The sequence below is a fragment of the Equus przewalskii genome, chromosome 12 (genome assembly GCF_037783145.1).
Source record: "Equus przewalskii isolate Varuska chromosome 12, EquPr2, whole genome shotgun sequence".
NCBI classification, from domain to species: Eukaryota; Metazoa; Chordata; class Mammalia; order Perissodactyla; family Equidae; genus Equus; species Equus przewalskii.
Window position 1 is genome coordinate 10597302 of NC_091842.1, and position 16166 is coordinate 10613467.

General features: G+C 50.8%; 1 protein-coding gene across 16 annotated transcripts in view; it reads right to left on the reverse strand.

Annotated features, from left to right (window-relative positions):
- The window catches only part of POR (cytochrome p450 oxidoreductase), a 100097-nt gene that overhangs the window by 7691 nt on the left and 76240 nt on the right, over positions 1–16166 (reverse strand). For 14 of the 16 annotated variants that reach the window (XM_070567693.1, XM_070567694.1, XM_070567701.1 and 11 more), the window contains 2 exons: positions 4954–5002; positions 1214–1342 (listed from right to left, as the gene is read on the reverse strand). In XM_070567693.1, the coding sequence (XP_070423794.1) occupies positions 1214–1342; positions 4954–5002 (178 nt within the window). Of the gene's footprint in view, positions 1–1213; positions 1343–4953; positions 5003–10765; positions 11652–16166 lie in introns of those variants that run through there. The other 2 variants (XM_070567706.1, XM_070567705.1) reach the window with 2 other exon arrangements.

The window sequence follows — 16166 nt, forward strand, 5'->3', positions numbered from 1 at the left end:
TCCTAACCACTGTCCCCCAACTCGAAACCCAGTCCGGAGATGGACGGGAGGCAGTGCCGAAGGCAGAGGGGTGGAGCAGGCGGAGGACGGTTTGGTTTGGGAGATGGAGGGGCACAGGCAGGAAGCAGCTGCCGCTCAGGAGAGAGTGGTTCTGAGGGAAAGCACGTCCGTCATGTGGTTGGAGCTGTGGGAACAGCCCGGCTGGTGACGGGCAAGGACCGCACGAGGGAGAAGCAGGACGGCAGCTCCCGGGGACTTGTTCCCAGACCTGATCCCTGCCGGCCCTCTCCCTCCCCTCCCAGGTGCCTAAAGCCCGGCTCCCCTTCCCTGTCCACTGCCTCCACCTGGAGCTGGTGGCATGGCTGTCATTAGCTTTCCGGACCCAGAAACAGGCGAGCAGACTGCTGGAAGCTTCTTGCATTTTGGAGAGCTACAACCACGTCGGGGGAAGGAGCCAGGGCCAGGAGGAGAGTAAGCGAGGCGAGCCTGCCCCCACAGCACTGAGAGACGGGCCAGGAAGTCGGGACTCAGTCCTGCAGAGAGTCCTGCGGTGGCCCACAGAGTGGCCTGTTGAGGATGGCTGACAGGAGGAGGGCGTATCCCGCAGCTCCAAACTGAGGGCCTTTCCCCCAGTTCTCCGGCTCTGCTGGCCCCTCCCTGGCTACACGCTTCCCTCGGGTCCCGCCCTGTCCCGGCTCCTGCTCTGGTCCAGACACACGAGTTACTAACAGCCTCATTTCAAAGCCCTGCTAAAGAGTCCCAGAGACGGCTTATCTAACGCCCTATCCATCCTCTGCAGACCAGGCGGGGAAGGCCCTCAGGGGCAGTCAGGGCAGAGCAGGATCAGGGCCCACATCCCCTGACTCCTCGATGCGGCTCCCCTGCGGCTGCAGCCCAGGGTGGGGCTGGACAGAGAGATGGGAAACAGTTCTTCTCTGGACCCGCCGAGACCCTTTCATATTCCAAGCCACTCCCAACCTACTGAGTCCCTTCTGCTCACATCTCCCAGCGCTCGGAAAGCCCACGGCGTGGAGAGCACCATGGGCTGAGCATGAGCAGTGCTGGGAGCTCACGCGTGCACACCTGAGCCAGGTGTTCTCAAGGTCCTTAAAACTGGGGACAGCCCTGTAACTGTTTCCACTATCCAGAGACGCCTTCCTTAATGCTGCTGGAGGAGCCAGCAGGAAGGCGCCAGGGTGTGGCGAGAGCTCACCAAGTCATACTCTTCGGGGTCTGCTGCCATGCCCCGCATTCCATAGCGGTGGGCGTCCTTGGACAGGCGGTTGGCAAACTCCTCGGCGGTCCCCGTCTGGGAGCCATAGAACACGATGATGTTCCTGCCCTGGGGAAGGCCAGACACATGGGGTCAGTGAGGGGCCAAGAGCGACAGGCTTCACCAGAGACTCCAGGTGACCACAGGGGCAGGCCAGGCAGGCAGGGCCCCTCAAGGGCACCCTCCTCCCTTCCTGCTTCAAGTCCTTTGTAAGTTACTCAGGGGCTGGCATCTCCTGGCCACAGCTACCATGGTGGATGGGGGCAGAGGCCACCAGAGGACTCCAGCTGGAGCTGTGAAGGTAATCTTACCAGGCAGCTGCTCAAGGTCACACTGTGGACAGATTTTTAAATGACATGCGACAAAACACAACATAATGCTTAGTTAAAAAAAGAAGGTGGGGCCGGCCCCGTGGCCGAGTGGTTAAGTTCTCGCATTCCGCTTTGGTGGCCCAGGGTTTTGCCGGTTCAAATCCTGGGCGCAGACATGGCACCGCTCGTCAAGCCATGCTGAGGTGGTGTCCCATATGCCACAACTAGAAGGACCCACAACTAAAAATACACAACTATGTACCAGGGGGGCTTTGGGAAGAAAAAGGAAAAATAAAATCTTTAAAAAAAAAAAAAGGTGACCAAATAGTATGTATAGTATAATCCAATTTTGTTATATACCCACACACGTATGTATGTGTGCGTGTGTGTGTGTGTGTGTGTGTATTTTTGTTTTTGTTTATACACAAATGTGCAAAGGAGAAAGACTGGCATGAAATATACCAAGAGTCTCCAAATGGGGAATTATCGGTGAGTTTCTGAGTTTTTCTGGATGGTTATAAAAGTAGTACATATTCTTTACAGAAATCTAGACAATAGAGAGAGGTACCCATTGGACTGGCTCAGATGCTCTTCATTCCACTCTCCTACTGTGCCTTCTACAGCAGCTACTGAAAAGCCCAAATTCTATTCCCCAGACTCCCTTGCAGCTAGGGATGCAGCAGATTAGGCCCAGCCAATCGGATGTGCTTTGCAAGATCTGGAAGGTGGAAGTGGGGCACAGGCCACCTTCCGGTCCCTTTACGTGGACACGAGGTTCTCGGCAGAGTCTTCCAGTGTCGCAAGTCCCGAGAGCGGGCTCCGGTTTTTACACTGAGCTCAAACTGATACAGGTACAGAGGACAAAATAAAGAGCTGCATTACAAAGAGCTCTCATACCTTTTACATTTCCTGAGTTTTCTATAAATCATTTAGAAAGGTATTTTAAATTAGTCACTATAAAAACTACTTAATCAAGAAGAAAATGTTTATGATATCAGGTTAAGGGAAAAAAAAGGATATAAAATAGTAAAGTATTCACGGTAGCATCAAAATATACCAAGTAGCTAGAAGTAAACCTTACAAGAAACACGCAAGAAGCTACTGAGCAATAAAGGACTCAACCAAAGGGAAGGCGCCCTCATCTTGCCCAGGAAGACTCACCCAAGATGTCGGTTCTCCCTGTGTCAACACAGAACGTAACACGATCCTAAGAATCTGAACAGCTCTTTCTTCCTCAACAAATCACTCTTAAAAGTCATGTGGAAAAATAAATATGAATCCATCTACTGGAACATTATGTGGCAATAAAAGGAAATGAAATGCTGACACACACTACATGGATGAAACTTGAAGACAATATGCTGAGAGCAAGACTCCAACACAAAGGCCTCATGTCGTATGATTCTCTACAGACAGAATGTCCAGAACAGGCAACTCCACAAAAACAAAAAGGAGATAAACAGTTACTTAGAGTCAAAAGAGGGCTCAGTATTAGAAGAGGAAAATACAGAAACAGACCCAAATACACACGGGAATTATGTATGTGATAAAATCAGTGGGGAAAAGATGGACTCTCTTACACGGAATTTAGACAGCTGTGCGCAAAAAGTAGCGTTGGATCCATACCTTACATCTTCAGCCAAGATGAATTCCCAATAACATGAATTTTAAATTGAAAAACAAAACCATCAAAGTACTAGAAGAAAACATGGAAGAGTTCCTTTATCTCTTCAGAGTGGGGAAGGCCTTTCAGATGATGACCCCAAGTCCAGGAAGTCAATAAAAACAAAGAATCCTAAAGCAGACTGTGTAACTTTCACACGGCAAAACAAACAAGCAGACACACACAGAAGCCAAGTCAAAAGACAAACTATTAACTGGGAAAAATATTTCTAGCTCATATCACAGACAAAGGGTGAATCTCCCTAATAATTTTAAGGAGTTCCTCAAGAAAGATCATCCCAACGGAAAAGTGGGTAGAAGATTTGAATAGAGAATCTATAAAAAAAAAATTAATAACTGCCATCTTGACATATGAGAATCTGCTTAAACTAAATCATAGGAAAAATGCAAATTAGAACTACAAAGAGAGATCTTTTTTTTAACCTAGAAAAGTGGTAAAACCCCAAACTTTGATAATCCACTCTGTTGGCAAGGCTATGGGGGAACAGGTTTTCTCACATATTGCTATGAGTGTGCCCTGGTGTCACCCTTGTGGGGGCAACTTGGCAGCTTCCAACACAACTACAAATGCATACACCTTTTCATCCAACAATTCCACTTCTGGGATTTGACTGCATTTGCAAATGTGCAAGTTAATCTACATATTCACAGCAGCATTATTTGTAAGAGCTAAAGATTCCAAATATTCCAAATGCCCATCAACACAGCAGGGTTTAAACAAATTACGGTCCTTATGGCCACATAATGGAAGCACCATGCAGCTATCATCAAGAACAAGGGTGGCGTCTCTGAATTGCACAGGGAGGATCTCCAAGACCGATCATTAAGCGAAAAAAAAAAGTATGCTCTATAACAGTCTATGTAATGTGCCACCGTTTGTGTTTTTTTTTTTTCTTTTGAGGAAGATTAGCCCTGGACTAACATCTGCTGCCAATCCTCCTCTTTTTGCTGAGGAAGACTGGCCCTGAGCTCACATCTGTGCCCACGTTCCTCTACTTTATATATGGGACGCCTGCCACAGCATGACTTGCCAAGCAGTGCCATGTCCGCACCCAGGATCCGAACTGGCGAACCCTGGGCCACTGAAGCAGAATGTGTGCACTTAACTGATGCACCACCGGGCCGGCTCCCCACCTTTTGTGTTTAAAAAGTGTAAAATAAGAACCTCTATTTGGTTTTTTTTCTTGCACATAAAGAAGCTCTAGAAGGAGCCATAAAGTACGAAGAACAGTGATAAGCGGCAGGAATAGGAGAGAGCTTTCCACGGAATAGTTTATGTTTTGGAATGCTCCATGTGAATGGATTTTCAGAAAATTTAATACTTAAATAAATAAGGACAAACAGAGATAAAATTGTAGCTGTGCCACGACCACGGCTACGTGAGGGTTACGTCTGCTTGTGGACAGAGCCTGGACCGGGAGGGAGGCAGCAGCTGGGACAGCATCCTGAGTGAGAGGGAGGGTCTCCTCTTACGGTTCGGCTTGTTCAAGAAGTAAGCAGTCAAGAAAGAAAGGGAACTGTGCAGCAAGAGCAGAGCAGCTTCGGGGCTCTGGTTAGAGGAGAATGGACGCACGAGGGGGCTGGGCCTGGGTTCCCGCCCCGCTCCTGTCCAGTGAAGCCGGGCTTCTGCTTGACTCCGCCATGTCCAGGGCCGAGACCACTGGGAGGAGCGCAGACAACACTCACCGTCTTCTTCATCTTTTCCACGAAGCTGCTGTCTTTCACAGAGGTCGTCCTGAAAAACAAAAGTGTCCAATGGGCATGGGGTGCAGGTGGCAGCATTGAGGGGCATCCCAGCTCTGCCCCATGCCACTCCCCGGTGACCACGCCAGCAGCTGCCTCTGGTCCACTGCCCGGCTGGACAGGCAGGACCGGGGCTCCCAGGCCTCCTCCCTGTGGCCCCTGCAGGAAATCCAAAGGCTCTTGAGACATCAACACCTTGCAGAGCCAGGACTTCCAGGCCCCAGACAGACGAGAACAAAGACGGGTCATAGACTTCACTCCCCACCCCTCACCAGCTACAGCCAGCGGTCCCCACAGCCTTGTCTCACCTCCACTCCCCACCTCACACGGCAGCCAGGAGTCTCCTGAATATGGTTGTGCCCATACCGCTGCCCTGCTCTACTCTGAAACCTTCAATCACTCCCACGACTCACATGACAGAGGTACCCAAGTCCCTTCAGAAGCTGTCCCCAGGCTCGCCTGATACTCCCTCCATGATGGCCCTCTGAGATCTGTCATGCCATCGCCTCCACACAGACCCAAGAGACCCCAGCTCCATCCCCAAGGCCCCGCTTAGGTACCAAACAGGCAAACTAATCTATGGGGACTGGAGCCAGGACAGTGGTGACCCCTGGGGTGGGGAAGGGCCAGCAGGGGGGTAAACACCACTTGTTCACATGGCGAGGATCACTGATCAGTATGCACCTTTCTGTAGATATTATATTTCAATTAAAAGTTTATACTTAAACTTCATATACACATACATAGAATTTACTTCCAAAACCCACTTTCTCCTTCTGCCAAGACTCTGGGGCAGGCGTGGGAGGCCAAGAGGCGGAGGGGGTGGAGCAGGGTGCCATCCCCAGCCTGCCAACTTGCAACTGAGTGAACGTGAACCAGGACTGCATTGCTCCTCAACTAGAAAATGGGAATAACAAACCCCACGTCAGAGGTTTCTGCAAAGATTAAATGAAAAGAAAGTACGCAAAGGACCCGGAACAGCACCCCGCACGACGCAGACTCTCCCTAACGGGGGGCTGCCGCTGGGAAGAAGCTACAGCCACTTGCCTGGGCACCTCACCTGCCAGACTGCAGCCTAGGGACAAAGGGCCTCTGGAAAGCCAGAGGGAGCCACGAAGTCCTTGTATGAAAGCGTGCGGTACGGAGGAGCGGCAGCAGGTGTACACAGAAAGGTGCTGCGGACTCCTGCAGTTTGCCAACAGTTACCTGATGGCTGACCTCCTCTACACTCGCGCCATTTATTTACTCAGCAAATCGTTTTCACAGAGTGGCCAAGAGTAACCCAGTTTCCAATTCAGACAAGCCCAGTGATGGGGTTGCGTTTTGCATGAAATGTGGATGGGCCACGAATGGCATCAGAGCTGGGGAGAAAGGAACTCGATGAGGGAAGAAGGGGCCCAGAGTGGGCTGTGTGCGGGGCAGGCTGGGATCAGAAGTGGGATGGAAGCTCCCTGGATGCCATCTAGAGCTCACAGACTCCCTTCTGCCCTCAGCCTGCGGCCACGGGGTCTACACACTGGTCAGTAAGGCCAGCCAGGGGCACTGTGGGCTCTGGGCTGCATGTCGGTGATGGGGGGGGCGCAGGCAAGGTTACATGACGTTGGATCTAGGAAAGCCCCTGTCACAATGCAGGCCCACCCCACCGCACAGAGAGAATGAATGAGTTTCACAGAGGTCCAGTGGCAGGCAGCCCTTGTGCCTGGTCATGTGGCCAGTAAGTGGTCAGGCAAGGACCCAATACCAGTCTGACTCCAGGTCTTGGCTCTTTCCACTGCATCCATGGCCTCCCGTGCAGAGAAAAGCGTATTAGAGTGGAGTGGAGTGCCAGTGCCCACCCCACTCACTCACACATATAAGCACACGCATCACAAGTCACGTCCTTCAGGGCTAGTAGAGCTCTGGAATCTGTGGGAAAATTTATATAAGTGAGGGTTTCTTTTAAGGATACCTCTGTAAAGCTGTTAGACACATAATTTTATGAATATAAAGATATCAGAAGTTTCATGTTTAAGCCCCCGCTGGGTTTTTCACTAGGTTGGTAGGTTCAAGACCAAGTTATTTTCAGGGCCTTAGTGTTAAGTAATGTCACACATGGGGCCCCATGGGAGGCGAGGTCCAGTGCCTGCCTCAGCCACTCCAGCTTCTCCTCTCCTCCGTGCTGGAGGGCCCCATCAGTGGCAGAAGGGAGGCAGATGGTGGCTGGCTGCCCAGACTTTCCCACCCGGCAAAGGCCCAGCCCCACAGGGACTCAGGCAGGCCCTCCCCGCAACTCCCCAGCACCCCCACATCCCCCGGACAGGCCCATCCCAACATCAGCAGGGCCAGAGCAAGGGCATGGAGGGAGGCCCTCAGGCCTGCCCCTCTCTCTTCCCACTCCCAGCTCCATCCTGCACTCCAAAGGGGTCTTGTGTGTGGGCATGTCAGCCCACATGTCCAACTTCTGTCCATGCCCAGCCACGAACAGCCATGTTGTCACTGCCCCTCTAGTCGATGTGCGGCCTAAACTGGAACACCACCTCCCTCTGCGCTGACATGCACGCTCTCCAACACACACAGAGAAGAAGAAAGCGAGGTGCACAACGATGTGACCTCTACCATGGTGGACCTTCTGAGTCCTGAGTCATGAGACATATTACCCACTAAACATCAATGTAAATTTAAACTCATCTTTAAGGAAACCAGCAGCAACCTGAACAAATGTTTCTGATGAAACGTCATGAGAAAAAAAGGCAGGTACAAAACTATGCAATTTCCACTCCTATGACATGTCTGCAAGAGGCAATCCACAGAGACAGAAGGTAGACCAGTGGTGCCAGGGGCTGGGGGATGGGGATGGGCAGTGACTGCTTAACGGGCACAGTGCTTCCCTTTGGGGTGATGAAAATGTTTTGAATTAGATGGTGATGATGGTTGTACGACATTGTGACTGTACTAAAAGCCACTGAATTGCACTTTTGCAATTAAAATGGTCAAAACGGTGAATTTTAAGGGGTGTGAATTTTACCTCAATTAAAAACTGAAAATGAACTAAATGCCTAAAAAGGGCTAGGCTTGAGTTTTTGGAATATTCGTATATGGAACTCTTCTTAGTTTCTCAACTCCTGCCAGTCCACTGTGCGTGGATGCCCCACAGCAGAAACTCTGGTAGAAATGTAGAATGACGATGCAAAGCCAGGTGAAAAGCCAGCTTCGGTTGCGCCCCCGAGGTAGTAAACACATCTTCCCTCACGCTCGGCCTCTCCCAGGGTATCACATACGACTGCCAGGAGGAAAACAAGAATCTGTGTCCATAAAAAACGGAATGCCTGCTGTTAATTGTTCATAGAAAAAAGGCCTGAAGAGAAACACACCAGCATCTTGAGAGAGAACATCCAAAGGTTAGGATAGTGGGTGAAATGGCTTCCCCGATGTTTAAAATTAAAAATACATTTTATAGTTAAAAAAGAGGGGCAACTCAAATGTCTAAAAATGAGGGAGAGGCTGTGTGGGATACGTGGAGCCATGGGACGCACGCTCTTCACTACTAAACAGAAGTGTGCAGGTTGTCACCTGCTGCCATCACAAGAAGCTCTTGATACGCTGTTTGTTAAGTAGAAAAAGCAGGTTACAAAAGAATATGGAGGCCGTGACCCCGTTCTGTTTAAAAGGTAAGGTATAAAAGGACATACGCTGACAGGGTCGAGCTGTTCTCTCCTAGGGCCTAGCGATTATGAGTCTTTCTTTTTCCTTTTTTTGCTAATTTCTATTGTCAACTCCCCTACCCGTTTTTCCCTACAATATACATGTAATGCTTCTGCAATAAAATAAAAATTTCTTTTTATTGTAAGAATGTTGTGTGTGGCTATAGATTGATTCTCAAGGCTCCGCTGAGGACAATGAAAATGGCTGAGTCTCAAGTCCAGACCCCTACCAGAGAAGATATTCTAAATAAGACATCGGGAAGCAGCGGGTCAGAATTTATCTCGCACAGCCCAGGCCCCATCTCCCACCGTCCACCTTCCAAACGCTCGGGGCCACACTGACCTACTCGCCATTTCCCGTGGCTCCTCTGTGCCTCTGGACCCACTGCTGCCTTTGCCTTGAATGTCCTTCCGCTAACCCTCTCTCACAAACTTCCGCTTACCCCTTAAGACGCGACGCTCAATTTCCTCATCAGAGCACCTTTCATTGCCACTCAAAAAGAAGGTGTTTTGTCACCACCTTCAACGCAGCACACAGGCATGTGACTCAGTGTATTCTCATTACTCGATTAGAGCCCTGGGTTTAATGATTTGGAGGACACTCAGCACACGGCGTTCTATCGGCTTCTGGGGTGGGCCTGAGTCCTCTTCCCACCAGAAGGCTGGCAGGTGGCCTGAGAAGGCCTTCAGAGGGCTTCTCTACCCACCTGAGAGGGTCTGAGTTCAACTGAAAAGCCAACCCCGGTCTCTTCACAAAGGACAGAGGTCTCCATAGAAGATGCATATCTAAAGAATGGATTTGAGGACTTGCTGAAGACAAGTGACAAGAGGCCCCGCCACCACCCAGTGAGTGCCAGGCTGCTCTTCCTCCATCTACAGGTGACACTTCCAGCCTGGGTGGGGTGGGCACTGTGCCAGCCCCGAGGGCATGAGATGAAATGAGGCCGCCTCGACCTTCCAAGGGCTTCCAAGGCTGGGGAGACAGGCTCCGAGGAGCTGCATGGGGGAGGCGAGGGGCCGCACAGCAGGAGCAGAGACTCGGGTCAAAGCCTGGTTCTGCCACCAAACAGGCCTGTGACTGGAGAAGTTGTGGCTTCTCGAGACCGCGAATCCCTCTTATTGAAAACCCCCATCTTGGCTTCTGCAGCCTCCTCAGAGCCTTGCACGGCACCCAGAACTCACTTAACTCTCAGGGACAAAGAGGGTGTTCTCTAGAAGAAAGCTGTTTGGGTCACTCTGTGATTTCAAAGATGCCCCATGGTACAAGGTGGCACATGCTAAGACCAAACGGATGGATCAGACATCCACGCCCCGGGCTTCTAAGGGAGCAGGCACTCTGGCTCAAGAAACCAAGAAAAGCCTCTGGGAAGAGCTGGGCTCTATTCTCAGGGACAGAAAACGCCTCCCAAGAGAGAAAGCCATGGAAACCGGCAGCCGAATGGCTCCTGGATGAGGCCCATGCAGCCAGTGGGGAGTGCAGCTCTAGCTGGGAACGCCACAGGACAGGCAAGACATGCCAGCCCTCCCCGCCCCAGAGGAAGGGTTCTCCCAAGAAGCCCGAGAAGCCCGAGCACTTCCGGAGGCCAGCACCAGGCCCTTTGTTGGCTTCAGCCCCTGGGGAAAGGAGGAACATGCCCACCCTCTCCCTCAGCTCAGAATGGCTTTCAAAGGTCCAGGGCAGACCGTGGTCCATGGGGAAAGGGAAACCCGAGGAGACGAAGGAAGATCCCGGGCCTCTAGTCACCACCCTGACTCAAGCAGCTTCCTCCTGGTCCCACTGGTTATACCTGGTCGGCAGGGGGCAGTGGGACCTGCCTCCCCAGCCCCACCCAGAGCCCTGCTGCCAGGCTCAGAGCAGCAGGTCAGCTGCTCAGCACAGGTGCGGCCACACCTGAGTGCCCTCAACTGGCTTCACCCAACCCAACAGCTTCCCACCGGCATTTGGACATGGAACCTGATCTTTCACAGGCAGGGGAGTCGGTGACTGGAGCCTTCCTGGTTTCCAGTCCCAGCTGAGCCCCCGGGGACTGCCCCCGACTCTGCTCGTAACGCCACACACAGTGCCCTCTTCATACCTCGAGGCCGTCCCTGCCCGGGAAGAAGTTCCATCCATGGGTGAGTCTGGGCACCAGGTGCCCCCCTGTCCGCGGGGCATCAGGCAGTCTGCAGCCAGGGACACTATCTGGAACTGACCTTCTCAGGGTGGGCTCGTCCCTCGGAGATGAGTACATGCACCCCATGGGCTCTCACTCCCAGCTCCAGAACTTAAGGAAAAAGGCAGGTTACAGCTCTCTCCTGGAAACAGGCAGGGGGCCAGTGACTGGGAAGTGGGGTTCCATCCATCCTCTCCGCGGGGCTGGCAGGGCCAGCAAACCAGGCTGTGAACTCAGAGTGCTCCAGCCAGCCCAGGCCTCTCAGAACCTCGGCCGGGCCCCAGCCTGCATCCGTCCCCAGGAGCCTGAGAACGCGGCAACATCTGGCGGTCCCAGCAGGGAGGAATCAGGACTCAAGGCTGAAACCTCCCGTGAGCCTCTGCGTTTGGGCACACACCCCTCCTCCTGCTGCTGTATGGACCAAGGGAAGGAGAAAACCTTTCCAACCCCGACTCGGGTCTCCTTGGTAACTGTTTATATGACAGCACTTTCTCCCCACATCCTCCCTCTTTCCCATAAAAAAAAAAAAAAGGAAGTCATGTCCGCTGAATAAAGCTCTCTAGACACTCAAAGGCAGTTGTGCAGGTTGCTATGGCAGGGCCGTTTCTCCATAAAGGAAGCCAGATTGATCCCGCTGCCAGGGCGCCTCAGGATCATATTAAATTAGATCTGGTTCCCGTCTTCGTCCCCACAAAAGAACTGTGCGCAATAGCGCCTAAGACACGGGGTCTTGGCCGATGTCACCCGGGAGTGCAGTGTGCACAGCTCGCCCTCCCATCACGCGTTTCCTCTGAAGGAGCATCCTCCTAAGAACCCAAGGACAGCCCGCCCATCGGAAGGGGCAGCGCTGGCCAGGCTCGGGCCCAGAGACCATGCGGCTCCCGAAAGGAGCACAAAAGCTTCCAATTAGGGCTCTCCACTCCTAAATTGGGAGCAGGAGCCTGCGTGTGAGGAGGACGAAAGGGAGGGTGGCCTGCAGCCCTGAGTCATCTGGATAGAGATGAACCAAGAGGTCCTGGTGTGATTCATTTTGTCTCCAGTCCCAGGCAAAACTCAGAAGGAGTTCTGAAAACTGCAACAACTCAAATTTAATTTCCTGCACAGCAGAACTGATTTCTTCTGGGACTTTCTCCCATCCTTGGGGACACATGGGGCAGCTGCTTTTGAGTGGCCCCCTTCCAGAGCCTGGTGTGTGTGGGGGCCAAGTTCTCCAACCCCAGGGTAACAGGCAGCCACCATCAGAGAGGGGCTAAGAGCTGAGAAACGCTGTGGGATGGCCGCAGAGCTGGGCAGCAGGCTGGCTGGAACAGGATAGGGTTCGGCTTTGAGTATTCTACCATGGGAAAATGGCTCCACGAAGTGGACCCAGATTTCTCCACCATGGGCAAAGCAGCCCCAGAGCCTCATGGCAGAAAGTCGATGGTTTGGAAGAGCTGCCTTTGTTAAAAACAATCTGGTTCGCTTGAGCTTAAATAAAAAATAGCAGCTATCTCCACAGACAGGGGCCAAGAACAGAAAACTAGCCGTGACAGACTTATAAGAGACTTATAAGATTGATTAATTAACTGCAATGCATGGGTCTTGTTTAGATCCTGAATTTTTTAAAAACTGTTAAAAAAACTGTATCAGTCAGGGAACTATGACCAAATGCTAACTGAGTATCTGATGCTACTGCAGCTCTCTGCTGACTTTCAGGAGTCTGAGGATGGCCGTGTGTTATGTTTAAAAAGAGGAATCCTTAAATTTTACAGGACTGAAATATTTCTAGATGTTCATAATTTCATAGGAGATATTTCCAATTTCCTATGAAATGATATGATTTCTGAGTATGGCTTTCAGATAATCCAGCAGCAGTGGGGAGGGGAGGGGAACAAGACTGGCCAGAAGTGCATAATGTTAAAACTGGATGATGGGTGCAATGAGTTCACTCTCCTATTTATGTTTTGGTGTTTATTTGAAACGTTCCATAATAAAAAGCTTTATTTTGCTTTAAAGTACTCTCAGGCACCAGAAGTGAAGCAGGGTGCAGTGAAGGCCCCCAGTGCTTCCCAGGGTGGACAGGCATCATGTGCGTGTGGCAGAGGAGAGGCACGGTGGCCTGTGCCGGCTGGGCGGGACGGGGGCAGGCCCGGTTGAGCAGGGTGGCCACTGCTCGGGTCCAGCCACTGCTGGCAGGCATCACTGTGGGCCCGGTGTGGCCAGATCCTCTGATTCTTTTCAAAAGAGGCTGTAAGTCTGGGTTTTTATGTGAAATTGACAGCCCTTTCAATGTTCTAATTAGAAAACTTTAAAATACTGTGTAAGCCAAACGCAGCCCGTGGGCCAGTTTGCCCTAGAGGCAGCCTCACATACAGATCGAGCATTTATTAATCCAACAGCCATTCCCTGGGGAGCTTCACTCTGACAAGCTCTGCACCAAGCTAGGGACCCAGGCGGGAACGGGCCCGCGCTCTGCTCTATAGGAGGCAGAAATACAAAGAATTTCCCACTCAACGAGAGAGGTGCTCCGCGCAGAGTGTCATCACATGCGGGGACACAGAGGAGTCCTGGAGCTCCAGACTCCTGTGGGAGCCATCATTCCCCCAGGGCTCCCTTAGATCAGAAGCTGCCCTGGTGAGGAATGCTCTGTCCAGAGGCACAAGCTGAGTGAAGGCTGGGGCGAGGGGCGGGGAGCCAGGTGGATATGAAAGAGCCACTTTTAAAACTATTATTAAGAGAATGTGCTGCTTGTAACTGCTCCCCCTTCACAAGTCTTTAATTGCTGTCACACACAGTTCAAAAGACTTCCCCTGGGCGATAAAACCATGCTTGTAGATTAGAAGGCTCAATGTTGTAAGATGCCAACTAACGTACAGATTTGACCAATCCCAGATAAAATCCCAACAGGTTCTGTAAAATTGGTTTGGTTTTGGTGGACACTGACAAGCTGATTCTAAAAGCGATAAGGAAATGTCAAGGGCCCCCAAAAGCCCAGAGAATCTTAAAAGAGAACAAAGTGACAAATAAAGATGGCAAGTAATAGGATATATTGGAGTATATGAGGAAGCCATTTTGTGTAAACCTAATTCGGCCTGACCTTGTCTTTCCAAAAGGGGCTGACCAAGGCCGTTGAGCATGCATTGTATATCTGCTTTAGAGATTCCCTATGGCAAGAGCAAAGACCCTTGAGATAAAGGTGCAACTTCTCTCCCCCTCCCAACACTGGCATCCCCTTAAAGACCAAGCATCTTTCTTTAGGCTGGAAACCGATTGCAGCCCTCATCTGTGACCGCCCAGCCCGAGGCAACACACCTGCCACCCCACGGTGTTCACGGAGACAGCAGACCTATCTGCCGTTTCCATCAATCGCTGTGCTGACAGAGCAGCCTCGTGACTAGTGTAAAAGGGACATTTCAATCATATGTGAAACATACTCTTTGAGAGTATATAACCACCCTGTATACCCCTACTTCTTTGGAGTGCTCTGTTCCTTTGTGGAAAGACTCTCCCGGGTTTAATCCTCAGATTTAAACTCAGAATAAACTCACCCAAATTTTCATTTATAGATTGGTCATGGATTATTTTCGTTGACAAAAGCTGTAGGACTTAGCCCACCAGGTGTCAAGTCAAGAGTTACTATAAAATCATAGAACAGTGTGGGAATGGTGAAAGGACAGTAAACAGATCGATAGTACAGAATAGAGTCTAGACATCGACTCCCTTATATATAGTCACCTGATTCATATCAAGTGACACTGAAGTGCAGTGGGGAAAGCGTGACCTTTTTCAATAAATGGTGCTGGGCTGAGGGGATAAAGAAAAAAAATGAGTTCTGAAGCACCTCACACCATTCGCCAACGCCAAATCCATTTCAGCTGGGTGGCAGAGCTAAGTTTAAAAGCTACAACCATGAAGCTTTCAGAAGAAAACACAGAACTTCTTCATGACCTTAAGATAAATATAGATTTCTTAAACTGGAGACAAAACCATCAACTGTAAAGGTTAAGGTCAACCAAAAAGTTGCAAATTGGACTAAGTTTAAGTCAAGTAAACTTCTGATCATCAAAAGACACTATTTAGGGAGTAAAAAGGCAAGCTCCAGAAGGGAGATGATATTTGCAATGCATTAATCTAACAAAGGACTCGGATCATAAAAAACCCTGACAAATCAACAAGGCCGGGAGATAACCCAACAGAGAAAAGGGGGCAGACCCTCACAAAAGATCTCTAAATGGCCAATGAGCATACGAAAAGGTCCTTGGTCATCAGAGAAATGCAAATTAAAACAGGATACCCTTGGAATGACTAAAATAAAAAAGTTGACAGAAATAAGCCTTAGTGAGGATGGGAAGCAACCGAAACCCCCTGTGCTCCAAGGGAGCTGCACACGAGCCTGCCCAAGGACCCCCCATTCCACTTCACAGCAAATACCTAACAGAAATACACCCACATGCGAACCAAAACACACATTCTAGAATGTTCACTGCAGTACCGTTCGTAATAGTACTCCAGGCTGGAAACAATCTAACCATCCGTGACCATCAGGATAAGTAAATCATGGTTTGTTCACACAACGGAATGCTATGCAGCAATGAGAAGGAACACGCGACTACACACAACATGGGGAACCCCCAGAATACACGTTCTAGGACAGACAACACTCTCGCATGTCACGAGAAGTCAGGACAGTGGTGATGGGGGCAGTGTGACCGGAGGGGGCCGAGGGGCTGTCTGTTGACCTGGGTGCTGGTTACGTGTGTAGGTTCATTTTGTGACATAATCAAACCGTGCGCTTATGATTGTGGACTCTTCCGTTTGCGTGTTACATCCTTCAGTAAAAAGTTTATGAGCAGCGTGGAGGCCTTCTAGAACGGGCCTGCCCTCTGAGCCTCCTAGTCTCTTGCTCCTCATCTCTCCAGGTCAGCCCTGAGGTCCAGAGACAAGGGAAGGGGTGGTAAGTGGCTTAACCCTGCTAACCACAGCTCACGCTCAGCCTTAAAAAAAATTAAGAAAAATGTCACTGTCTTCCTAACAGCCTCGATCTCTCTTTTCTTAGGTCGCCCCCATCCCCTGCTGCTTGCAAAGGGTCCAAATCTCTTAAATTTGGGTTTCGCTCCACTCCCTTGCCCCACATAGAGCAATCCTCCAGTTCCACGTGCTAAGTCTCCCGCCCCTCCCCAGACCTGCTCCCGAGCCTGTGTGCCTTACTCGGGCTCTCCTTCAACTGTCCAGGTTCAACTGTCCAGTCCTCCAGGCCCAACCAGGCCCCAGGTCCCATCAACAGGGCTTCACTGTCCTCGGCCCTCAGGACTCTCCTCTCAGGCTGCATCATCTCTCTCTGGAC